This window comes from Lichenostomus cassidix, chromosome 2, assembly GCF_008360975.1.
Source record: "Lichenostomus cassidix isolate B80296 chromosome 2, HeHo_3.0, whole genome shotgun sequence".
NCBI classification, from domain to species: domain Eukaryota; kingdom Metazoa; phylum Chordata; class Aves; order Passeriformes; family Meliphagidae; genus Lichenostomus; species Lichenostomus cassidix.
The window spans coordinates 17,165,770-17,191,727 of record NC_139482.1 but is presented as its reverse complement, the minus strand read 5'-3'; the positions used below and the strand labels follow the sequence as shown (position 1 = coordinate 17,191,727).

At 40.5% G+C, this 25,958-nt stretch overlaps 1 protein-coding gene across 8 annotated transcripts in view; it reads left to right on the top strand.

The window, feature by feature from the left end:
* The window catches only part of KIAA1217 (KIAA1217 ortholog), a 354,324-nt gene that overhangs the window by 175,522 nt on the left and 152,844 nt on the right, over nt 1–25,958 (top strand). For 3 of the 8 annotated variants that reach the window (XM_085050500.1, XM_085050498.1, XM_085050510.1), the window contains one exon: nt 7,117–7,403. In XM_085050500.1, the coding sequence (XP_084906626.1) occupies nt 7,117–7,403 (287 nt within the window). Of the gene's footprint in view, nt 1–1,941; nt 2,141–7,116; nt 7,404–11,548; nt 11,804–18,787; nt 18,980–25,958 lie in introns of those variants that run through there. The other 5 variants (XM_085050502.1, XM_085050505.1, XM_085050499.1 and 2 more) reach the window with 4 other exon arrangements.

The window sequence follows — 25,958 nt, the reverse complement described above, 5'->3', positions numbered from 1 at the left end:
GGAAAAGTTCCTTCCTTTCAGGCATTTTACACAAGTATGTTTTGTGCTTTCTTTTGTGTTATTTCAGGATAAGGTCTTTTTCAATGCCCTCAGTTTCTGAACTCTCCGTTTCTGGGCCCTGTCTACAGGTAATGTCTTGGTACAGCTTTCATGGTGCTGCTCCAGGCAACCACACTGGCTTTCTTTTTCCATCAGAGGTTTCTGAGTCACTTTACATTTCTTGAAGTTGGTGATGTTCAGTGTTCACTACTCCTGCAAGGAGCCTCTTATCCTTCCAGCTGGCAGTGAATGTAAATTGCAAAGGGCTCATCACGATTGTCCAGACTCTGGAAAACCTCAGTGTTAAAGGTTAACCTCAGTGTTATTCCTTCATATCACAAAAGAAACATCAGATAAGTGGGATGGCTGGCCATCACTTCTGCTAAAATAGTCCACAATCAGAATGAGCAGGAGGAACCTAGGGCCAGTAAAAACACTCTGCTAAATAAAATCACACTGTTTTCTTTATGATTGTAGGGCAACTATAGGAGTATTCTGCTGGGAGCACTGTACTGCAGACCTTAAATAGCAGTGCTAATGTTTAAATTGCATTTTCATCTTTTCTATGTTTTCCATGCCAGATTTCTGGGACTTTTGCCAGGTTCCAAGACCATATAGAATTAATTGTTAAAAAGGAAAATAAATATTTCTGAAGTGCTAGAGAATATGTATGTCTGATCTAATGAACATTAGCTTTTTTCATTTATCAATTGCTCATTGTAATTTACTCAAATGCGGTTTGTTGGGGTTTTTTTGTCTGGAAGGGGGAGGATAGGAGCATGAGGAGAATGATCCTCCTTGAGCTTCTGTGCTGAATTTATGTATACACAAAACATTTCTGCATTCAATAATCTAAGTAGACAGAATGACATTTTTGCCAGATAAAGATGTAGAAGGAAATGTAAGGGAATTTTCCTAGCCTGTCTGGGCTAGGTGGTTGAGAGGTCATTGCAAACAATTTGGCTGATGTTATAGTGCAGTCAGAGTTGAGGACAACTTGGAAGACCATGTTATTCTAGGTCTGTTTAAAAAGACATCCAAGATACTGTTACCTAGTGCTGGAATGTAAGTGAGAAATAGCCTATTTTTATTAAAATCTCAATTATGCTTTGTTCTTAATCTAATTCAAAAGATGTCTGTGGATAAATTTGCTGGTCTTGATGTTGCAACTAAACACCAAGTTTGTTCCACCATCTCTGGCTCAGTGTTATGATTTGGATAGACTAAATCAGTCTGATACTCTCTACTAAATCAACACATGTGGCATCTGTTGGAATCTGTGGGATTTGATCTCATCCTTCTCAGCCACACTATTTTTTGCCTTCTAGCCTGGTAGATCTATTGCTTTCCATGCAGACCGCTGGCCTCTGATCTGCCAAAAGAGAATTAGTTGTATGTTTCTATATGTTTTGCTACTGAGGCTTCGAAATCCCTCTTAACCGAAGTCCCTGCTTACATATTGCTACCATTCATTTTCATTGGCTTCACTAAAGTTGAATTCCTGTATCTTGATTTTTTCCCCAATTCATTCTCTGAGCAGCTTGAAAGAACCTAACTGAAAACAAAACCTCAAATAGTTTATATAAGGAATTACTTTCAAACTAGACGCTAAAACAGACAGAGGAGCATTTATCAGGAATGTTTGTGGGCTCGGTGGTTACGAGCTTAGGAAAAAAAAAAAACCAACCCACCGTGTGGAAAGGCTTTTGTCCCATGACGGAGATTTAAAAGGCTGCGGGCTCGGATTCCAGCGGAGGCTCCGGCCCGCGATCGCGTTGGCGAGGTTGGCTCTCCCACGATCGCGGGCCGGCTAGGGGCGGCGGGGCGGCGCTGGGCCGTCACCTGCTGGGGCCCGGGCCTGGGGCCTCCGCCGCGCCTCAGCCACAGCCTCAGCCTCAGCCGGGCTGCTCGGGGGGGCTGCGCCGGGAGCACACGGCGCGGCGCTTCCTTTCTCCTCCCCGAGCCCCGCGCCGACCGTCCGGGCGCTGCGGCTCCGAGCTGAGCAGGGCAGTTGAGCGCTAGGCAGGGACAATGGAGGAAAATGAAAGCCAGAAACTTGAGCTGTGCCTGGCTTGCCCAACAGACGGCAGGCAGACGAGGGGTAAGTAAGCGGCGATAGAAGTGAGGCAAAGATGGAGTTACGTTTGAAGCATGTCCCTCGTTGCTGCTTTTTATAACTGGAGGCAGAATGCATGGAAAAAAAAAAGAGCGTTTTTTTCTTGTGCTGATGGATCTGCTGTGCACATTTCCCTAACACTCTGTGAGTTTAACTTTCTCTTGGGAGAGATCTGTGTGTGCCCTCGGGAGCTCCGCACGGCTGTCAGGGATGCGGATCTGCCGGTGCGGAGGCTGAGCGGGGAAAGCATGTCCCCTTCCCTTTAAATGTCCTGCCAGCCTCAGCTATGGCACAGAAATAGCTCTTCCTTCGTAAAAGTGCGCTTGAGCTCATCTGTACCTCGGGGTGTCTGTTAAAAGGGGGAGATCCACGGCAGATTGTGACAGGGTGAGTTTGCTTTGAGTGAAAGCGCTGGGGTTTGTTTTGGAGCGAAGCCAGGGCTGTCTAAGCGGGGTTTCCACGGCAGCTCCGCCGCTGTGCATTCATACACTCACTGCCGCGCTATCTGTATCATATACAGTGAACATAAACTACTTCCTGGCGAGTTCTACGTGGGCCATTCCACGTGGAACATAACATTCAGGTAGCATGACAAACACCTAATCTAGTCTGTATCTGTTACCGTGTTTGTGGGGCACCTGTGAACACTCCCATTTCATGCGTGTTGTGTTCTTCAAAGGCACTTCAGGAAAAGTTGTGTTACTGTGCTTCTGTGAAACAAATAGTGCATGTGGTTTAAAAAAAAAAAATCACTCAAGTTTATGAGCATGCAATACCAACAAATAGTGCATTAGCAACTTAGGAGGGGAAAAAATGCTCTTTTTTTTTTTTAATTGGCTGATCATTAATTAATTGATGCTCTTTTGAATCCCTTAAAAATTACTGAGCATTGCAAGTCACCTGTTTATGTTTAGTGGGACGGAAATCTTCACTTTAAGAATGTGTCTGACTAGGAGAGAAAAAAAAAGCCTTCAGTAACACATTTCTTCTGTAGGGGTTGTGTGAAATTGCCTCAGATACATGTGGAGCTAGGAAAACAGAGGGCTGACCAGACTGATCCTACGGTTCCCAAAAATGTTGAGTGCTGAAAGCTCATAACCAAATGTAGTAGTTTTGGCCCATATCCAACATTTACATTGGAAAAAGAGCTAATTGTAAAGACAGTGAAGAAAATTAGAACAATTCCAAATATCACATTTACTTCTAACATAAATGTAACAGTTTGACTCATGCTGTTAAATCTATATTCTTTTTTAAAGTTTTGGTGTTAAATGGGGTTTGCTTCAAGGCGCACTTTCACAGTATCAGTATGGGTCAGGTCCACACTTGTTCCTTTCTGAAATTTTTCTGAAAGTGCTCTTCTCTTATGTCACCTGGGTTGCAAAATAGAACTATTAAAATCTTCATAGCATTTAAAGTAATGAAGCAGACTGACTTTCCTGACCTTTGTAGACTTCATGGAGGGTGTGACTTAGAAGAATTACATACCATGACATGTCAAAGGATTTTTTTTTTCCTCTTTCTTTTTTTTTCTCCTACCTCACAGCCATTAATCCTTCATGATAATTTTGCTGCTAATCCAAACATAGTAGTACTTCTACACTGCAGACCTGGGCCTTTAATGTAGTAAGGGTGATGTTGGTGATATTAAGAAATCTTTAAACTTGTTTTCAGATCAGAGAAGCAAATCAAGTGTAAGAGTTACTCAAGCCTTTGGATAACCAAATTGCTCCCTGTCAATCAGCAAGTCTTGCTTTTAGTTGCCCTCTAGACTTTCTGCTTTATTGGAGAGAAAGACCTTCAGCTTTTAGCTTCTGAATATGAGGGAGGGAGGGAGGAAGACCAGCTTATCTCACGCCTCTGTGTTTTCTATTGGCTTCTCTTTGCTCCTTTCCCAAGGAGGGTACTTGCGTAATTTATCCTTTTCCTACTCTTAGCGCTCATCTGGGAACCATCACATGATCTTTCACACATTTCACAGTTACCTGTGGAGATTGATTTGCTAGCCCTATTATCTTCTCTTGGAAGATATGGCAGGTTTATCCACAGTATTACTGGGCAACTCCAGAATCCAGAAAACCTCTCTCAGTTTTTCCTCCCTGTAACACTGTGGCACACACAGCATCTGTAGAGCTGATGTGCCTTGAGTTCCACAGGGGAGTTTCACCAGCCCAGTGCTCAACCTCACCATTGAAGTCACTTATCTGTGTCCAGGAAGTGGTCCAAAACATTTTTTCAGCAATTAGTAGGGAAAAGACCCATACTGAAACACAACAGATTATGGTTTGCAAAGGAAGTCATATGCTGCTGTGTGCTGTAATGGTGCAGGATCTGGATCCTGCTGGATGCCCATGTCAGCTCTCTGGCAAGATGAGAAATTAGTTTGCATAGTTTACATTCCTTTCTTTTCACTGGTATTTATGCAGTATTTTCCAAGTATATGAAAGAAAAATAAGGGAATTTGTTGATCTTTCTAATACAGTATAAGAAAAATATGTTATTTTTGATTTCTTTTCAAGGTTTCACCTAATAACAAACAGTGGTAAAACACTTAACTTGATATGTCTCTTTATGTGCCAAATAATTAGCTCTTTCTTAAACTATTGAAATTACTGAAGTGCAGAGTAGGGAAAGACTTTTCATGAGAGAGATTTAGGGCCCCAAATGCACACCCACAAGTTCTAGGTCGTGCTTATCATAGGTTTACCTGCCTTCTTGAGGAAGTGCCTGCCATCACTTCAGTGATTGAAGCTGCTGCTTTGACTGGACTTTGAGGGCTTACACCAAATTGCTGCACTCAGTCACCCACGCTCATGTTGACTCCCTCCAGCTCCAGGAAAATAACTTATTTTATGTCTGTGCCTTTGTTCTGGCAGCCTCAGGGATATAACCTCTAGGCTCTTGGTGCAACAAATTAAAGACGGTAAATTCCATTCAGCCCCAGCCCACCTCTTTTCCCTCCCATGTAAAATCGGTTGGAATGACTGTGCAGCTTTCAGAAACCATTTTCACTAAGTGTATCTGGAGTAGCCACGATGGCTTCTTGCAAGCAAAACTCTCCTGTTTGCCGTTTTTCTCAAACAAGCTCAGTGTACTGTGTGGCTTGGGCTCTGACTTTTCAATAAGCAGCAAGGATGGATGTTTGTTAATTGAGTTGTGCTTGAAAAAGTTGAGTGCATGTGTGTTTGTACATGAAGGTGAGGCTGCTGCTCTGAAGGCTTTTGCAGGATTGTGCTGCTAAGAAGGTGCTGTGAAAAGCACAGATGACATTTTGAATCTGTATGAGAGTAAGACTTTCCTGTGAACCAGACCTGCTCACAAAGTTGTGTCCAGATCTGTGCTCGTCAAAGCGTGGTGTCACCTGCAGTCTGGGCCCCTGTGCCTGCATCTGCTTTCAGGATAGGTTTCCATGAATGCAAACAAGAGGGTGTTGTTGAAAATTTTGGAGGCCTTGAACAGTATAGGGAGCTTACAGAAACATGGAAAGTGTTTGAGGACCTTCCAGGGCCAAGTTCTGTTATGGAACCCAAGGAAATTGATTCCCTATGTGAATTGGTGGGGTGTCACACCAGCAGCGGCTCCCCTGATGGAGGATTTGCTTTATTACCAGGGCTTGATGTTCTATGGCACGTGGCAGGCAATTGACAATGCACACCAGAAAGCTGAGAAATCCTCAGCATAAAATCCTGAGGCAAGTGGTAGGCAGGGTGTCAGAATGACTGACTGAACCATAAAAAGAAACGAGTCGGTGCCTCTTTCCAGACAGTGGTGCCGTATACTGGCAGCGTGCGGGGACAACATCTGTGGGCGGATAAGGGGCTCTGAGGCAAAAAGTGTCAGACAGAGAGAAATAAAGATTTATTCAAAACAAGTAGAGGAAGGAGCTCTCTGCGCTTGGGGAGGTGCTGGGAAGGGTTAACACTCACAGGGGTGTCTGAGTCTGCCTGGTAAAGATGAGGAAGGCCACATCAGACTTGGAGAGGCCTTTTCAGTGCTTCAAGTTTTTGTTAGTTTTTTTTCTTTGCTGACAAAGGAGTGAGGGATTTTTCAAAGGTATTAGGTAGCAAGGCTCCTGTCTACATTTTTGTGAGCACCAGAGGGTTCATATTACAGTTACCTGAAGATAAGCCAGCACTTACATACCCCACAGTGTTTGCCTGTCTCTGTACAAATGTCGTTGTGGTCTTTGGTCTTAAAGCAGATTTTAAAGTAGTAAAATGTATCTGAGGTTTCTTTCAGTTTTTGGAAAAACCTCACACAAAACTTGCTTTTATTTTATTTCTTAAGAGATTGTTTATAAAAAAATGATGTAGAATTTTCCAGCCCACTGTCCTGAGACATATAAAATCCGAGGGAGATCTGTGAAATTTAAAACCAGACCACAGTCACAAATCAGCAAAAAGAGACTCCCAAACCCTCTTACTGTTTTCTAGGTGTTTCAGAACATGTTGAAAACACACTGAAAAAAAAGCTTAAGCATTACAAATCGACTTTGTCAAAGGAATTTTATCAGTTTGGATCCTTAAGGATACTAGTTACGGGGCCATTAAGTGTACTGGACCCAATTGAAGAAATCTGTTTCTTGTAGAAAGCATCCTGTAGATCTTAAAGGTCAGGGAATAAGGGCTCTGTCAGATCTTCTTTTCAAGTCACACAGGTAAAGTTGATACAAAAGGAACATCTACTTTAATGATGCCCAGTTTTCTGTGAGGCAATACTGCAGTTGTGTGTTAAAAGTATACAAGTATGTGCATAGCTTATATAAGGGATTATTTCTGGGCCACTTATTATGGTGTGTATATGCCTAATGATGCAGAACATGCCACTGCACACTGCCAGACTCCTAAAAGTACCTAGCTTTTATATCAATCTTTTTTTCCTTTTTGCTACTAATGCGAATGATGGTGGTTAAGTTTTTATAATACAAACTCAGTTTGGTTTTGGTTTTTATTTCTTTTCAGACCAGGCAAAACCCAGTTTGCATGTAACATCACTCGACGATGCAGAATGTCTCCGATCTAAAGAGCTCCTTTCAAGCCCGAGCAGTCACACTTCTTCTAATTCAAAGTCCACCCGCAACATCCCTCGAAGACATACAGTAGGTGGCCCTCGCAGTTCCAAAGAGATACTGGGAATGCAAACCTCAGAAATGGACAGGAAGAGAGAGGCTTTCCTTGAGCATCTGAAACAGAAATATCCCCACCATGCCACAGCAATAATGGGACACCAGGAGAGACTGAGAGATCAGGTAGGGAAGTCAAATTTGTATTATGTCTTTTGTATAACAGTCCTTATAACTGTTGCAAAATTGAGTGTTACCTCACCACAAAAGGTGAGAATGTTACGAAGTATGAAACAAATTATTTGGATATGGCCTGTGATTCAGATATTGCCTTGAAATTCAAAGAAACAATAATTAAAATTAATCTATTCAATATTACCTTGGAATTCTTACCTTGAAATTGACACTTCTGAAGAGCTTTTCATTTTTTTTAGAGTATACACAGAGAAAGGAGTGAAGGTGAGACTCTTGATCTCAGTATATGAGTCTCAATCTGCTTTTCACAGCTGAAGGGAAAATATGGAACAGCTGTTAACTTCTGTTACACTTTCAGTATTGGCACCACTGCCTGGGAGAAAAGAAAATACCTGTGGAGTGTGTCTGTATGCTTTAGCTGGCTCTGTTACCCTTTCATTTGCTTTCCTTTCTATTTTTGAGTTTTGTAATGCAAACAGAACAGACTTACCCATAACTATCTGCCTCCTCCATGCAGCTTTGACACCCATATTCATCTGTCAGCAGCATAGCTTTAGGCTGGTTTGCCTCTGCCTGCAGTTGCTTCCCAGCAGCAAGCAGTAGGTGCAGGGTCAGAGCAGAGGTGACATGCTGATGTATTTCTCAGAGCAGGTGGAGGCTGCTGGCATGCCAATCTTCTGAATTCAGAGAATGCTGTGCAAGGATCTCTTCCTCACTCTGGGCTCTGGTTTTGGGTGCAATGATAAGAGTTGAATCTGTTCAGGCAATCTACTGTCTATGCCATTTTTTTTTTTTTCAATCAAGCATCAGAATTTGGAGTTTGGTCTAAAAAAATCTTGTGCTCCTTATTCTTGGCTTAACAATTGCTTGAGAGCAAGCCTTTTTGTAAAAGTTTATTTTTCTCTTAGTGGTGTATCAGTATTTCAGCACTAATAGCAAATTAATTGTAAATAAGGAATAAAAATAAGTTGGAAAAATATTATACTGTGTTATGGAAGCTCTTAGTGAATTCCATGGTTCTTTGAAGCTTTGCAAACTTGAGAGGCTTTGAAGATCAGACTGTTACAGGTTTGGAAAGATGGTAATTTGTTAACTCACCCCTAGAACTTCTCTTTTACAGGGTCTCTAGAGATCACAGGTGCTATCACTGTTAGAATCCATCTGTATCCAACTAAAATTGCTGCAAGACTTCAGCTCCAATGAGGATGATCTATTCCTTATTTTTAAACAGCGTTACTCCTTTCTTTTGAGAGTCTTGACTTTTTTTTCTCCCCACTTATCTCTTCCATGAACTTTAGTGACTGTGTGGAATGTGCTGGGTGGTGGATGAAGATAGCACACAAATTAAATAAAGGGGGTGGGAGGGGGGTGAAATCCAGAGATTAGATCTTTTGGAGTCATGTAAATATTTAGTTCCAGTGTTGCAGACACTGCAAACCTAGTTTGAACAGCCTACAGCATTACACCCTACACATTTTGTAATTTGAGCCTTTTCTGAAGGCAATAAATTACAGAAGGAATGCAGTAACTGCTCTTGATATTTGTTTAAAATGTGTCTTCCTTTGTAATTTATTGAGGGTAAAATTCATTCTCCTGCTTCTATTTTTTGGTGATTAGACATATGTATTATATGTGTTGTGTGTAATCAGTTTTTTAACAACTTTAAAATGACTATTAGAGCATCAAAGTATCTTTCTGGGGAAGGACAAAGACTGAAGATTTCATCCATTCAGCATTACTTAAAAAAAAGTGTAAACTGAACCAAAACCACTTTAAAACATGCAGAAATAAGTAATACAAGTTGATTGTAAGAAAGTTGCTTAGTTGGCATGTGATGTATCAGCTGTCTGGCTCATCAAATGCTGTAAGACTATGATGATCATGGCATTGCAGTTCAGAGGGGGATTTTCTTACCAATTGTGTCTCTGTGTGCACACCCACGGATCAGTATTTGGTGTGTGTGTTTGTGTGTGTTTATGTGTAACTGTATATAGATACACATAGGAATGTGTGTGTGTGTTTATATATATATATAGATACACACAGCTGTGTGTGTGAGCATGCATGTGTATGTATAATGCGTGCTTTCGTAGCCACTCCATGGAGAAGACCATAGTATAATATTTCTTTGGAGGGTATATATGTGTGTTTAGCATCCATACTTCCTTTTTTCCATCATTATATATGTATGTGTGTAGCAGTGGCATAGAAGACAAACTACATGGACATGTAGTATGTATGTGTATGTAACATTTACATGTATCACAAACAAAATCTCTAACATGTATGGGAAGACATGACTTAAAATGTCACAATTTATTTTCCAGGTTCCTCTTCTCCCTTCTTACTTTGACAGCTGCTCCAATATCTGGAAAGTGGCAATACTGTCCATGGTGGGAATTTTCCCACTGTAGGACACCTATCAAGGATAGTAGCTAATGCAACACCATTTTCTAATCTCTCCGTGAAATGATGCAGCTGAAACAGAAAACACCCCAGTATTGATAGTCAGGAGGTAGCCCCTGGTATATCATATAATTTCTCTTCTGTGTTGCTCTAAACCCTGTCAGGTCCACAACCAACAGAAAATCAAGATTGGGAATTGTCTGTTTTTTTCTATGTGGACTTTTTTCTCTTGACCATTTTAGCCATCAGTGACTGAGTATGGCAAACTGACTCCTTGTTTGCAGGAAATAAACATTGGGGGTAAAATATTTGTTGCTGTCACATCCTACTGTATCACTTCCACCAGCAAGGGCAGCTCTGAACATTGTCTGCATCTTCCACAGTGCACTAATGGTTTCCTCCAGGCTTCATTTATTCAGATAAATCCCTCCCTGGATGTGCCTCCTGAGGACCCATTCCTACTCTTGATAATCTGCCACAAATCAGAAGTACAGTCATGGTCAGGTAAAATGCCAGCAGGGATTACTGATGGTTAGCTAACATCGTGACCTGAAACGTCCCAGCTGTGCACACAGATAATTTCTCCTCTGAAGGTTTGTTGCCGTGTTTGTGATACCCTGTTCTGGAAAGGAAAGCTCACAGAGGCAGGGGCCATTTTTATTTGCACATGAGGCTTGGGATACTGCTGCAAGGCAAATAGCCTGGAGCTAAGCTGGTCTGTGGTAAGCTGGAGCATGACTTTCTAGCAGCCTGTGGGGTGCAGACATGCCATGCCTTGTGCACCCCAGCACAGGGGAATGCAGCACCCTGTGGCCACGGCTGTGTGACCCACAGCCCGGCATCTCACCCTCCCATTGTAGGTTTCCCCCCTTCTAAGATAAGTCCACAGCTGGGCACCAGAGCTCCCTCCACCTGGAATCCTGTAAAGCCGAGGAACAAAATTTTTTTTTTAGGTAATGCAAGTTTCTGCAGGAGCTTTGAATACGTGATCTCTGCCAAGGCTGTCTGGTTTGTGGTAATGAAAGGAAGGTGCTAATGTAATCCCCAGGAAAGTTAGAAAGGAAAAAAGAAAAAGCAAGAAGGAAACAGTCTGGGATGTCTTCAGCTTCAGACAGTGTGAATCATCTGCTGTGGAGCTCATGGCAGGACACTGTCAGCCACTTAGGTGAGGTTGACTCCAGTCAGCCAGGAAGGAAAGAGCAGGAACAAGTGTAAAAGCTGGGTCTGTAGCTGCAAGGATGAAAAGGAGTTAGCAATTAAGAGGTTAAAATGTTAACCTGGCCATGGCAGGGGGTAATCCCTGCTGTGAACCTGTTTTACAAGTCACCTCTAAAAAAACCTTTCTGAGGGGCAGAGAACAAAAATGAATGTGTAGAAGTTTTTCAGAGCAGGAGCTTGTGAGCCTGGGGTAAGAGAGTGAGCTTGAAGAAGTTTGCCACAGCTTTCTTCAGCTGTTTGATTAGAAAATAGGCTGGGAGGTGTGGAAGGGTCAGGAGCAGCTCTAGTGCTTCAGGCAGTGTTCCGTGAAGAAGAAATTTTCTTGGCAAACGAAATTAGATTTCAATCAATTAAAAACAAAACCCAAATCCTTCCGGTGCCTTAGCAGGGTTGATTGCCTAGAAAATGGTGGTTGAGGGTTTTGTTGTGTTCATTTAGGTCTGAACATGACAGGTAACTCTGGCATCTGGGCAGGTGTGGCTAAGGTTACCATGGAGATCCATGATGTCATGCTTGATAGAGCATGTCAAGACAGCTAATCTAACATGTAGATGTTCAAAAAGTCCCATAGGCCAGGGCTAAGCTTTATGCAAATAACAAAGTTACTCTGCAAAAGGGCGAAAGAAAACACGGCTGAGATATGGCGTGCATTGTACCTGGCAGCTTGAAAGGATTATTACAGACTTCATCATAAATTAAAACTTTTGGAACTAAAAGAAGAAGATTTCAGATCATCTTTGGCCTCACCTGTGGAATCTCACATTTCGGTAAATAAGCCTCTTTCTGTTTCTGCCCTTGCTGTAGAAAAAAATGCTTTTGAAATCATGGAGTTTGCTTCATCACGTTGTTCCTGCTGGCAGCAGGGCTGAGTCAATAAAGCAAGTTTTCTGGCAGGGCATGTTCCCTTTTCTCTTTCAAAAATGAGTTCTTTATTGAATGAACGACGAATTCGGAATTATTTGAAAGTCATTGTAATGTATCATGTTGATAATATGAATCATGCTGCAAAAATTTCCTAGGTAGTGTTTTGGAGGAGAAACTAAGAATGGAGACACTGTATTTATTTGCAGATTATTGCCAGATGTCTCTCCTTTAACTGTTAAAATAGAACCCTAAAATTGTAACAGTATTTATTCCAGGCTTTGATATCTTTTATAATACTGAAACTTTTTGTTTTTTACATGAATCACAGTATCGGTTAAACTGACTTTGAGTGTGTGTTTTGATAACATAGGTAACGTCTGAGCACTTCTTAATAGATTTTTTTCTTGAGTAAAAGTGTATTAGTAGAGGGTAAACACATTTGGGGGTGAAAGTCTAGCAGCAGAAAGCTATTGGGACTTTGGGATTTGAGGTATAAACAAAAGGGGATAGTTTCAGTCCCTCTGGAGGGACAGTAAATGCTCTGTGTTTTCAGTTGCAACCACTTTTGTGCTCACACCAGTCAGGACAGATCAAGTAAACCCCGGTAGGTAAGGGATGCCCCCCGGCACGGCGGGGTGGGATAGTGGAAGCAGCGTTAGGGCTGCAGGGTGCTCTGGGTTCAAATCATTCCGTGTGGAAAGGGGTAGGTCTGGGTGGGAGAGGGTGATGCCTGAGCTTTATAATCTGAAATGAGAAAAATCTTAGTGTTCTGCCTAAGACAGCTGGGAGATGTAAACTTGAGACGAACTTCAGTTTGATGTAGATCCTCAGTAGGATTTAGGGAATGAGGGGGCTGCAGAATTTGGTAAGCACCATATTGCTAAATTCCAGGTGAAAAAACAGGGTATGAAGGTTTTCTGATGTTCTGCATTGCTTGATCAGGCAAGGTTAAATAAACCTTTTTTGGAATGTGTAGTGGCTTTTAAAGGGAAAGAATTGAAAGCAGTACAAGTGAAGAAATCACTGATTTTTTTTAAATTTTTTTTTTAGTCACAACTCTTTTGCTTTTACATCCAGTTATATCTTGAAACTGAGTTATTAATGGGATTTTTTTTAGTATTCATTTCAATTTAACCTTTCTTCCGAAGTCTGAATGTTACTTTTTAGTACTTGCATATGTACAAATAACAGTGTATCAAATGAACTAGCATATTTTGCATTTTTTACACTCTTGGTAGTTGATGCCATGGAATCAGGTAGGGAGAAATTGATTTAGCGTTAATACTTCATGAACACTTTTTTGGTCTGTGCAACTTAAAAAAACAGAGTTAAAAAAATGCATTCAGTTTTAAAATGCAAAGAATGTGATTTTAATCTGGATATATGTTGCTGCAGATTTTTCTGTTTGGGAACATCCATATCATTGAACTGCTTGATTCACATACTGCTGTATTTAATGTGCCACCAAAAAATGCCTATTTTTATCTAAGTAGTTAGTGTCACACAGCTAGAACTTGCTGTTGTGTCGGTGTAGCCTGTAGGTATTTGTTTGGGGGAAAAGTAAAGTTTCAGAAGTTGTTTGAGAAGATTTCTTTGAGTTCCTGCCTCCTCTCCACCAATGGGCACTACCTCCCTGCCCTAATGAGGCAGCAGTTCCCCTGTCCCTGGGCAGTCTGTGTGACCCAGCAGAGCACACTGCACGCTGAGGAAGGGGGGACCCTCCCCAGTGTCCACACATGTCCCCTGTCTCACGTACATCTGGGGCAACAAATTATTGCTTTCCAGGGCCTCTCTGTGTTCAGGGCAACTGCTCATATTTTACACTCTTAGCAGCACCTAAGAAGAGCTATGAAAATGAACATATGCAACATGATTACAAGGTTAAATCTCTGCTGGATTCCAAGCCCTTAGCTTTTGTTTATGGAAGGACATGGGAATGACATGCCGATTTGTTTTGAGTTGAAACATGCTCTTTAGCCCCCAGATAATGCTGTGATTGCAAGATATTTATAAATAGCTTGATAGATAAATGAACAAAGAGCTGGTTCATTAGCAAAGTGAAGTGGATTTACTTTGTATTCTCTCAAAGTGAAAATGCTGAGGAAGAAGAATATTCCTAATAGAATGTCTCAGTGGAAAGTCTTTCAGTTTTCTAGTTTATCAAAGTAAGGCTACCTATTAAGGTACATATTAAACTACTAGCCCTAAGGTATCTCTGGGAGTAAATGAAGTTTAACTAGATTGTTAATACTTGCTTTGATAAACATAAGTTTCTTCATTTATACCTATCAGTTAAAGTAATTTAAAGAGCTGGTTTTGGTTTGTTGGTTTTTTTTTTTTAAGCAAACAAAACAAAGCTGCAAAAAGGCTAATAAAGCAATTGCTTTTCTTTTTCCTTCCCTCCCCCATGCAAACCACACACCAGTGCAGTAACTTTGCCCCAACAGGATTAGTAACTTTTTTCTGTGGCAACGCCTCTGCATTTTAAATAGTGTGTATTGTTTGTAACTCAGATGTCCCAGGTACTTATTCATACTTACCTTTGTTCATGGGAATTTTGTACATATATTTTTCTAATCTAATTTTACGACAAGCAAAAGTATTTTTAGAATGCTTTGTATAGAGCTGACTGAATAAATGCCTGCAGTAATCTTGTTTCAGTACCTATTGTTAAATCCAGTAAAGAATCTAGGACTTCGGTATCCCTTAAAGCATATTTCAGGCAGCTGCATTCAAGAGTGTTGCCCATGGAAACCTCTCCCAGTTAGGATAGATACCTGAGATTCTTTAGGTTTCAGAAACTTAAGCTTTTCTGGCCCAAAATGTCCTGAGGCATTTATAGGTGTGTTTTTGCACATACTCGGTTTAGCCCTTGTTCTTTCTGGGTTGCCTCTGTCGGTGACTGCCAAAAGCTGCACCGGAACAGCAGCAGGGCCCTGCCTGGGGGATGGGTTCAGTGCAGCACTGGCTCCTTCCGCTGGAGAGAGCGTTTGCATGAAGGGTGATTTGCCCCTGCTGCCTATTCCAGCTCTCCTTTTAAATCAAAGCACCTCCAGTCGCTTCCTGCCCAGCTCAGGGATGAACAGCATGGGAGGCATCCTCAGGGCATTCTAGATAGGGCTTGTCAGCCCTAAATCCCAAAATCAATTTCAAGGCCCTTATTAACTTACGAGAGCACAGTAAGTTTGTGACAGAAGTGATAATGAAGCCCTGGAAGCTCTGGTGTACAGACACTTTTGGCCACACTGGTTTTGAGCAGGCATTCTCACTTGGCCATAGTTCTGGAGTTCTGCTACTGGAGGTATGAGGAGCACTTGTCTGGCAGATGATCACAGACAGGCAGAGGTCTTGGGTGAGGGCAACACGCTGTGCTGGTGGTAGTGCTGAGGTTACAGCTTCCCTGGCCACTGGTCAAGGCTCCCTTCTGTAACCTGTGATTAGCCTCAGTTCCTGTGAGTATTTGCTGTGTCCAAAAACTATTGTCCTGCAAATGGTTGTGAATATGCTTGGGTTGTTCTTGTTGCAGCTGAATAGTCCTGTTAGCTTCTCTCTGGGAGCACTTTTGTGCTCTTTGCGCATTGTCACTTGGGATGGGAGCACATATTTATGTCAGTCACTAGCAAAGTAAATGTACCTCTGGACTATTGCTGCTGCTTTGCAGCATTTTTCAGTTGATTTTCCAACAAAGACAGATTGCACTGAGGTCACCTGATTAACTAGTTTGATTTAACCATAATCACTGGGATTTAAATGTCTTTTCTGGGCTCAAATAGGAGAACAAGAGTAAATAAGACAAGCAAATTGATTATGAACATATATTCCAATTTCCTTTCTCTTCAAATGAGTTGAGGACACCAGGACAAACAGTGCTATTGTTAAAATTGCAGCCAACACCTGTGACTCTGACAGCTGCCCCTGAGAAGTGTGTTTCTGACATTCACCCAGTCAGGATAATTGTGCCAGTTGAGTAAATTCAGAATCTGTGGTATTAAGTTTTGCATCTTGAAATAGCAAGTCAGTGCAGGGACTTCGGGTTGGTTGAGATTCTTTTGAAGGGTCCTCTTTTCATCTTATGGATTTTTTTGTCCTAATTAGTACCTTTTGTGTTACTGCATTTTGTGTGGTCTCTTGTGCAGTGGATTGTAGTGATTCCAGCATTCACTAGGAGATTGCTGCCTTGGCAAACATGGAGTAGTGCCATTTGTTTAAGTTTAGGAAAGATTTTCACTGGTCAATACACTGCCATAGGTGCACTTCACTTAAGAAGAAAAAGTCTAAAATTCAAAATTAGTTAAGGAAAGGAAGAGAGAAGCTATTCTCTTAGGTTATCTTTGGTTATCTTTGGACTATGAAATCCAAAAGACAAGTAATGTCTTTCACCATACCTTCTGCCTCTTAAGGGCAGTTTCTTAACACGTCTTAGATGGTGAATGTGGGATAATGAGCCATCATGTATGTTCTGATCTTTAGTAGTTACAGATTATTTTGTCCCATATCTTGAGATTTATCTTCCAAAATTATCCTCTTACTAGTTGTAAGACTGGACCTTCCTGATACCTACATGCATGTCCAGTTCTGTTTTGTATTGCTTAATTCTTGACTATATTAATGTCTCATGACTGAAAATTGCAGAGCTCAATTAAGTTTTAAGAATATTTCAGCTTCCAAGGGGTTTACATTTCTTACACATACTTTTGATAAACTATATTATGCTCTTGCAATTATTTCACTATAAAGACTAGTTGTACTTCAATTTCAATTGAAGCTAAGTATTTCTTCAGTCTGGAGGGAGATACCTGTCTTTCAAGAAAGGAGGAAGGCAGCAGGAGGAAAATGTAAAGAGTAAAAAAAACAGAGTTAAAAGGGGTTATTTTTATTTGAAAGAAGTTGATTCTGATTTTAAATCCTACACGATATATTAATTTCCAGAAACACTTACTGCCAGATGAACAAGCAGAGACTTTTCTAGTTTGCACCTATATTGTGGATATGTGGGTGTCTAAAGTCTGGAAACAGACCTGCTGTCAGTGTTTATGTATGAGCTTTGGGCTTTCTTCCACTGTGCTTTGAAAGCATAATTTCAGCAGCATTTATTAATTTATGGTCCTATTTTTAGTAACACAAAATATTATACATCAGACTGTTGTAATTAGTAACAAACTACTCACAGAGGGAACAAATATTTGACTTTGATTAGAATAAGTAAAAAGAAATGTCACTTGCTTCCTATTGGCTGAACAAATAAACCATTGCATGGTTGGTTGTTTTAAATGAGAGCAAATTGTTTAGAAAGAATAATTATTTTTTAGGATAATGTAAAAAAGTAATTTAAAAGTACACATGTAACGTAAATGCTTCCATTTAAAATGTATACCCCAAAAAATAGAACATTTATAAAATTTCTTGTAGATCTAAACAAAAAGTTTCTTTTTTTCTTTTTTTTAACAGAGAAATGATAATTTGAGTAAATTCTTGATATATTTATATTTATATTATATATTTCCCTAAAAGTCATTAAAGAAAAACCCACTCCAAAACCTCACAGATACTGTGTGCCAGTTTCACTCTTTCATTAGGGATATCACATGTTTGTTTTTTTTTAAAAAGCTATTTAATATTAAAATTGTTTAATAGCTTTGCATTAAACAGACAACATTATGTCAATGTCTACTACTCAGGGATGTGGGAGAGCCTCTGTATTCTTCTGTTCTTAGAATGGAATCGCCACAGTAATGCAAGTACTGTGATTTGTCAGTAACTACTGCAGTATTTTGGGGCTTTTTAGAGGATCTCTGTTGTTGTTGTTTTCATTTGTTTTCAGCTGCTTATCCAAGTTGCCATCTTTTTTGCTAAGTCCAGCACTGGGAATACAGGCAGGATGGTACCTTCTGCCAGCCTCTTGCGTGCTCCTGCATGGGTGAGCAGGGCAGAGGAGAGTTTCTGCACTACACAGACCGGGGACTCTGTTTACCAGAGGCAGTTAGTATGGTGTCTGTCACTGGAGAATTTAAATGAAAACGTGTGATAGAAACAGAATCAAAACCTTTTTGGAAGTCAGTGAAGAACCTCTCCCTTCAGAACACAGCAGAAGGGTGGGATGGGGTGGAGCAAGGAGGTGCAGATCACAAAATGTTTTTCTTGGCTCTCATGGTGCTGGTATTGATGTCAATAAAATGTTCCTGGTGACCAGGGTACAGCTGGCTCAAACCCCAGCGGAGTGTCTGACCGACGTGCTCTTCCTCTGATATCAGATGCAAGCATTTAATTTCTGGCTCGTGTGTACTTCCCTTCTGTTTTATTTTTACCAAGTGTTTTCCACACCGGACGTTGCAGCCGGCGGCTTCCCGCGCAGGCACCTGCTGCTGCCGCCGCTCCCTCACACCCGGCAGCTGCCGGGCACTGCTGCGAGGGCTCCTGGCCACAGCGCCCTAATCCAGCCCTGAGCAACTGGGTTAATCCCAGACAGCCTGGAACCCTACAGCCAGTGGAGTCAGGTTTCTTCCTGAGGCTGCTGAATAGCTTTCAGTAAGGCAGGACCACTGCAGAGGTCACGTATGGTACTCGGTTGTTGCTGTAGCTTAATTCAAGATATTTTGGCAGAGCATTAACTATTTTTATTACTTTGATTGCTCTTTTACATCTTCTTCCTGTGCATGTTTTACCCTCTTCCTTCTTTGCTAACTTGTGACCTCCTTGGTCTTGGGTATTAATCCTGTCACAAAAGGGTATTTTCCAGCCCATGTGCAAATGTATTTGCTCAATCCCCACCCGTATACGAGCATGCACCCATGAGAAACCAGTATTTTGTATATGTGACTCATTCATACACCCGGATGTGTAATGAAATTGCACATCAGATGAGGCTCTGCTGCATGTGCACACCTCAGAAAAAAGCTGCACCAGGAGGTAGAGGGACCTGTGCTGCTCCTGCTTCTGCCCTTGTATGCTGGTGAAAGTCTGCTGCTGAGGGGATGGCTTTTGGGGAGGAGGTAACCCCTCGTGCTCCTGTGGCACAACCGAGAAGAAGAAGGAACCTCTCAGCTCTTTGCTGCTCCTCTGGTGATTCTGCTGCAAGCCAGGTACAGCTGTGATAAAGAGCCAGGGCTTTCTTCTGTGGGGCTCATGCAAGAGAGAGTGGAAGCTTTTGGACAGGCTGTCTTACTCAAAACATTGCTCCCTGTAAGAAGAAATGTCCTTAAGTGTTCATTATTATTATCCTATTGTCCATACATGTTCCTAGGTTGATTTTGAGAGGTGCAGAAAACTTTACGTTACTGCAGTAGTTATCAGATGTTTTTAAGAGGGAGACTGCCAGTCTACAGAAGAAAGGCTTCTCTTGAACCACGTTAAAATATAATTTGATTTTATCTCATGGTTTCAAAATTTGTCATATGCTGTTCAAAAACCAAGATGCTTTCTTCTCTAATTATAGAGAATGTTTATATGCAAGGTTTAATCTTTTTACTGGAAGTGTTCCAGGACTCTGGACTTGTGGGCCTCTTACGAATTGAAAGGTTAGAAAACAGTAGACTTCTACTATGAAGATACTTGAACAGTGAAGATGAGTGAGCTACTTTCTTGCTCATGTCTTCTCTGGCTTCTGCTGTAATGTTTTGGGTTTGACATACCTTTTTAATTTTGCTCTGACAGCAGGTATTGGTTTGTTTTAAAGAAACTGTGAACTCACAAGTTCAGTCTTGTTTCTGCATGACTTAAACCTGTCTCAGAGACATTATTTTGCCAAGAGTAGTTCCACTTATAATATATTAGACAGGTTTCTTTGTTACTGTGGTATATAGGCAAAGGCAGCTTGTAATTTAAGGAAACTTTTCATAGTTTGTGAAAGGAGAAGGAAATGAAGGGGGAAAAAAGCTCACAAGTACTCAAACAGGTCCTTGTGAGATGGTTCTCATAATAGAGTTGGGGGGTTTTAATGTACTTTTGTGGATTTCTCACAATACCTATTAGTGATATTGTCCGAGAAAGGACAGAGGTTTTTTGTGATGTTTCACAGAAGTGTGATTTTAGATGTGGGAACTAAGGCAAATAATTCTGAACTGATACCAAAAAGATTTTTTTATTTAGGGTGACCACTCTCTGTGATGACTGTAAGGAGATCCATAACCTTTTAGATTAGACTGAGTTGCTGCGTAGCCTTTTAAACACACCAGACTAAAACTAATGTGGGGTAAAAACTACAGATGTATTGCGTCATCTGACAAAACAAGGGCAGTTTAGATAACCATTCAGTAGCTTATTGTGGTAAGATAAACATGGAATTCTAAGTATTTTCCACAATAAAAGAACTTACGTGGTCTTTTGATCTGTGCTTTCTGCTGCCACTTGTCAGACTTCCCTGGGTAATGCCAAAATGTCTGTGCTTTTGTCATTGTCCTTCTCTCTCACTTTCTTTTTTTTTTTCTTTTTTTTTTTAATTTTAGGAACATGCTATTAGATTTTGAGAGCAGAATAGCTTTTCTAACTCCTAACTTCCTCTGCAAAAGCAGTCAGACAAAATTTATCAAGCCTTTCAAGTGAGGTTTGTCTAGCCACTACTGCTTTGTTTTTCAGCTTATCTTCCCTGTGGTTTGAAAACTTTCTTATATGTCTGGGTTCTGTGATCTTTCAGAAGTCTTTTAAAATGCAGTCATAATTTCAAAATGTTCATTCTGCCTTCAGATGGTTTTCAGTGGAGACGAGGGTGATGATCTGGTTTTACTTACCTCAATATATGGCAGGGAGCTATGTTTGGAAACCTAATCTTACATACTGTTTGACTGCTCATTTAACCAGAACAGCCAGCCTGATTTCATGTTGCTGTCTCTGCCAGCCCACAAAATCACCTACATTTGTTCACCCAAATTCAGCAAAGAAGCTGAGTTTGGCAGCATTTGATTCCAACAGTCAGATTTAAGTAATTTTATTTGAAATCCAGGAGGGAGGGAAAGTTGAATAAGAGTTATAAGGGGATGAAAAGCCTGTATGAGCCAAGGAGAATATTTTACATAGAGTCCATTCTAGGTGTGTTGGGTGTTGCACTGAAGAGCAAAACCATTAAAATCCTTTTGAAAACTAATGACTGGCACCAACTGCAAGGTTAGCAGCATATTGTGGTATCATGCTCAATAAGAGCACATAGTTTATCTTTTACATGACTAGACTGTCTTGGTTCACTAATAAAGGGAGAATTTCCAGTTTCCTTGTTCATAGCAGACATGTAAGCAGTCACATCCATAGCTCTGCTATTTGATCACTTGAAAGTTCAAGCACCAAGAAGCATTGCAAAGAACAAATTTGCCCAGACTCATAGCCCATGCAATCTCTCTTATCTCTGCTGTCACTTTGTTCTCATCTAAGAGGATCAACCAGTTGTTTCTCATTTAAGCCCCTGCTTCAGACAACATTAGGCATGATGCTCAAATATCCCCCATGGAAGTGAAATTGGTTGTCAGCAATGTAAAAAGGCACCGTTTTTCCCCATTGCCTTTCCTAAGAGCTCCATGTAAATATACAGGCAGTTGGTTTTTAATAACCAAGCTCTTCCTGTTGGAAGGTCTCAGTAAGTAGGAATATACAAACATCAAACTGACTTCACTATCCCAGGTGGGTGTTTGAGTTAACTGCTGTTCATTGAAGATGATTTCAAAAGCATCTGATTAAAATGTTAATACAAGTGCTGTTTTTCAACAGTATTTTTTTGACTGATAGTATGATTGCAATTTGCTTCTGTAAGTCCAAAGTGTACTGATCAAAAGAAAAGTGATGCTGAGATATGGAGACATTGTGGGAGTTGTACTTCTTTTCCACATCCTAATCCAAAAAGACACAATCAAAACAAGTTAATAATTCATCATATTGGAAAATTTCTTAAATAAATACTGCACTTCGAGCTCTGTTTGACTTGAAGGAGAACAGCTACTATACTTCCACTTAAAAGAGAGGGAGCTATTCCTTCTTATCAGCAGAGCTATTTCTTTCCTGCCAGTTTGTTCTGGTCAGAAGGGATAAGGGATAAGATCACAGACCACATAACAAGGCCTTTTGCCCCCTTTTTCATGATTGGTAGGCTGAGAGTCAACAGGACAAAATCTTTATTTCTCTGACACACTACCTTGCTACTTCACATGAAAGCAGTGCAGTCTAAATCTAAGGGGTTTTGTACAATTTGAGTTAATCCAACCATTAAGAAGCACATTGTTTAAAGATTTGCAGATACTATTTCACAGGCCAAAAATCTTCTGAGAGTTTATTCAGCCACAGTATTAGATAAATAAAATTAGAGCAAACCATGATGCAGTTGTTTTGCTTTTTTTTTTTTTTGCAGGGTATTTTTTTTGTCTTCCCTCCTATATTACAGGTTGCCACAAATAATTTGTAGAGTACAGTGACCTTTACAGAAAGACTAGTAGTAGTAAGTGCTTAGAGATCATTGTCTTGATAGCTGGAAGGAAAAGATTATTGTAGCATCAAATCATCTGAATTGTGAAAGATCAAAAAAATACTGATTCCTCCCAACCGCCACCCCTGGTAGAGTAGCCAGAAGTGTATTAATCTCCAGTAGGGCTGGACTACTGGAACAGGTAATCGGTCATGGTTTTAGTTCTGGTCAGTGATACCAGCATAGTTCCTACACCTGCTCCTCAAAAACTGAAATCAAGACTATGATTTACCTGCAGACACAGGCAGGGAAAGGTTCATAATCTGGATTTTTCGCTTTGGAAATTTCAAGGAAAATGATCAGCATGCCTTGAGAATTGCTGGCCCTTGGAACTAGCAGAAGGAGAAGTAGGTGACATTTAACATTTGAAGAAATCCATGGATTGCTTCAAAGTTTGGTAATAAAGTGCTCTCACCTGGTTTGCCAACTTGAGTTTGGTACTCATCTTTATTTTATGTTTTTTGTAAATTTGTGGTGAAATGAGTTCATTTCAGAGGAGGTAAATACAGCTGGAAGTTATGATTTTTCATATAGAAGAATGCTAAATATTGTCATCTCTTGAAACAGTTCTTGGGAATAGATTAAGAGGCAGCTTTTATAGAAGTCTGGACTTCGGTGAAGAAATTAATTCTGCTTAAGCTGACAGCAATTGCAATACAATCTTTTGCCGTAGGAATATGACGTACTGTCCTAGTAGGTACACAGTATCTTGTTACAAAACCAGAGTGTATCCCATGCTCAAAGAGTGTATTTTAATATGATATTATCTTTTGTTTCCTCAATACTTCATCACTAAATAGACAAAGAATTTTGGCAAGCAATTCTGTAAAGATGTGAAGAGTGACAAGTGAGAGAATGGTGATTTTACAAAGAAAATTACAAATACAACAGGCAAGGAAAGATTTTAGTCAGATGTGTAAACATATCCTTTGGGCTGAGGGATAAAGCCAGAGGTAATGAACGGCCAGACCCAAATGCCCACCTTGGGAAGTGTGTACAGTGTTTGTGCACAGACAAATGTGTGCTCTTCTCACAGTTCCCAGATTATTGTTATCCCAGCCAGGATACCACTATCATGGTATGAGTCTGCTGTGGTGGTGCAGAAACCTTCAGCTGCCTGCAGAGTCACCTTTTAGGGCTAAAGAGTAGAGCTAATTATTGATAATGAGCATGGTGTAAATAAATGACGTATGTAAATGTTTAATGTACTGCAATACTACGTAAGTAAAACTTTTCACAGGTTAAGACTTTAAAAGAAGATACTGAGTTGGTATTGAAAGAACCAGCAGAGGCATTATAAACCCACAAGACCAGATGACTTTGCGAAGTTTTGCCTTAGCATTTGAAAACTGTGGTGGAGAAAACTGCATTTGAGCAAACGTGTGATTGTGTGTCATAGTAATGCTGAAATTGAAAAGGACCTCTGGGTAGCATCTGAACTGCTGTGGAAGGCAGAGGTTTAGATTAGGTTATCAGCATCCATCAAGCTGAGTCTTGAATATTGCCAGTGAAGGAGATTCCACTACTTTTCCAGATGGAATTTCCAGGAACAGGGTAAACTGTACCCTGGAAAATGGTAAGTCTGGAAGGGATGTAAGGAGCTTTTGATCTTTCTGATTTCACAAGAGTTCCTAGCGTGATGCTATCGTAAAAGGAAAAGGAGTCATTTTCCAGGAAGACAGTGATTAGGGCTCAAAGATAGCCTTACCTCTGGATGTGCATTGTGACAGGATTGCCTGCTGTAGTTTCAGAGGCAATATTGTTGGAGTGATGTTGAGCCATGGGAGAATTGCAGAGGGACACCAAAAAGGTTTGAGATCTCATGAAATTACTTCTCTCTGAGAACCATATTTTTTACCCATTGACCCAATCGAAATAGAGATCTTCCTTGATTAAGAAATGCAATTCTCTGGAAGCAGGAGAAAATATACTGAATTTATATAGGCTTTTTATAACAGCAATAAAAATTGTAATAGAAACTAAAGGTTATAGTTGGAGAGTTGGGCACATTCAAATCAGGACTAATGCACAATATTTTTCATATAGAAATGATTCATTATTCTGACAAATTATCAAGGGAAGCAAGAAGTTCTTCATCTCCCTAAATCTTTGAACTATGACAGGTTGCTTTTCTAGCTGATGTGCTTTAGTCAAACAAGTTACTGATGAATTGGGTTGATTGGCAGAGACTTACTGGCTGCTCCTTAGCCTTGGTTATGCAACTGAGACTCTTGGCTATTCATGCAATTTTAATGTTTCAAGTGCTGTTCATATGGAACTGAGTTTGACCCTGCTGCTTTTGAATATAGGACTGAAATAAGAATGAGCTGTTCTACCAAAAAAAATTGCTTTAGTATTTAAAAATTTAAGTTACTTGAAAATTTAAGATAAAAGTAAGAGTTGTAAGCAAAATATTACAAGAAAAAAGAATCACAGTGAATAAAATTAAGGTAGAACTAGGGTAAATAGTATTTACCATTTACAATCAGAATATTAATATATATATTATTGTTATCCCAGCCAGGATACCGGTATCATGGTATCATTAACAAGCACAAGAAAGGCCTGTGTGATCACCACTGCAAAAATTTCCTAGCCTTAGATGTGTTTAATTCAGAGGAGTTTTCTACTTTGACCAAAAATTTGAATTTCACCTCAGTTATTCCTTGGGAAAATTCTTGCTTACAGCAGTAAAAGTTTTAGCAATGTTAGACATCTCAGGATTGGTTCACCCTGAAACTGGTACTTTGTAAGGTACCACCAAAGTCCCCCATTGCTTCTTCATGTACTGTCACTTGCAAGTAAAGGATCTGGCTACAGTAAATTTTTCTGAACATGGACAAGACTACAGTACACCTTGAAGCAATCAAGAAATAACCCACAACCAAATTATTTTGGGGCATGGTGGAGTAAGGAGGACACAAAAAAACCTCTTCACTGGAGCAAGATTACACAATGGATAGAAGTGTACCTGAAAATGGGACTTCACACCATTTGACGATTATTTGTGGGCACAGCAGAATGAGGAATGGGAGTCTGTCTGAAGCAGGGTGGTGACAGAAATCAGAATGAGTTTTCCAAGGGAGAATAAGAGCAAAATAAATTAAAGACTAGGAGAAATTTCTGTTAGGATTTGTGTCAGAAACAAGAAAAGGACAAGTGCTATGTTAAAGTAGTATCAGAAATCTCTGAGCAGAAAATAATTCTTGATATGCTCTTGTAATCATAGCAGCATGTAAAAATATGAGGGAAAGAAATGTATTGCACGTGCAGTGCAATAGGCTGGGGACATAACACAGACCTGTCAGAAATGCACACAGAGTTTTGGAAGGGGTTAAGTAGAAGGCTGTGCACCAAAGCTGATTGCAGCAGGAGAGGAGCGTTTTGAACCCAGTGACGGAGGTGTGTGAGTGCTGCACAAAGCTGCTGGTACTGAGAATTTTAATTCTAGTAGCTGGGAAGGCTTCCCTAAATGATGTACAGGAGGTCTGTGTATGTGTGCCTGGGGAATTCAGGCTGCACTTTGGTTGTGTGCAGCCTAGCAGAAGGTGGGTGTGGGGTTCTGAGAGGGAACCTCAGTACTGTTTCTAAGTATCTGAAGGGAAGATGCCAAGGAAATG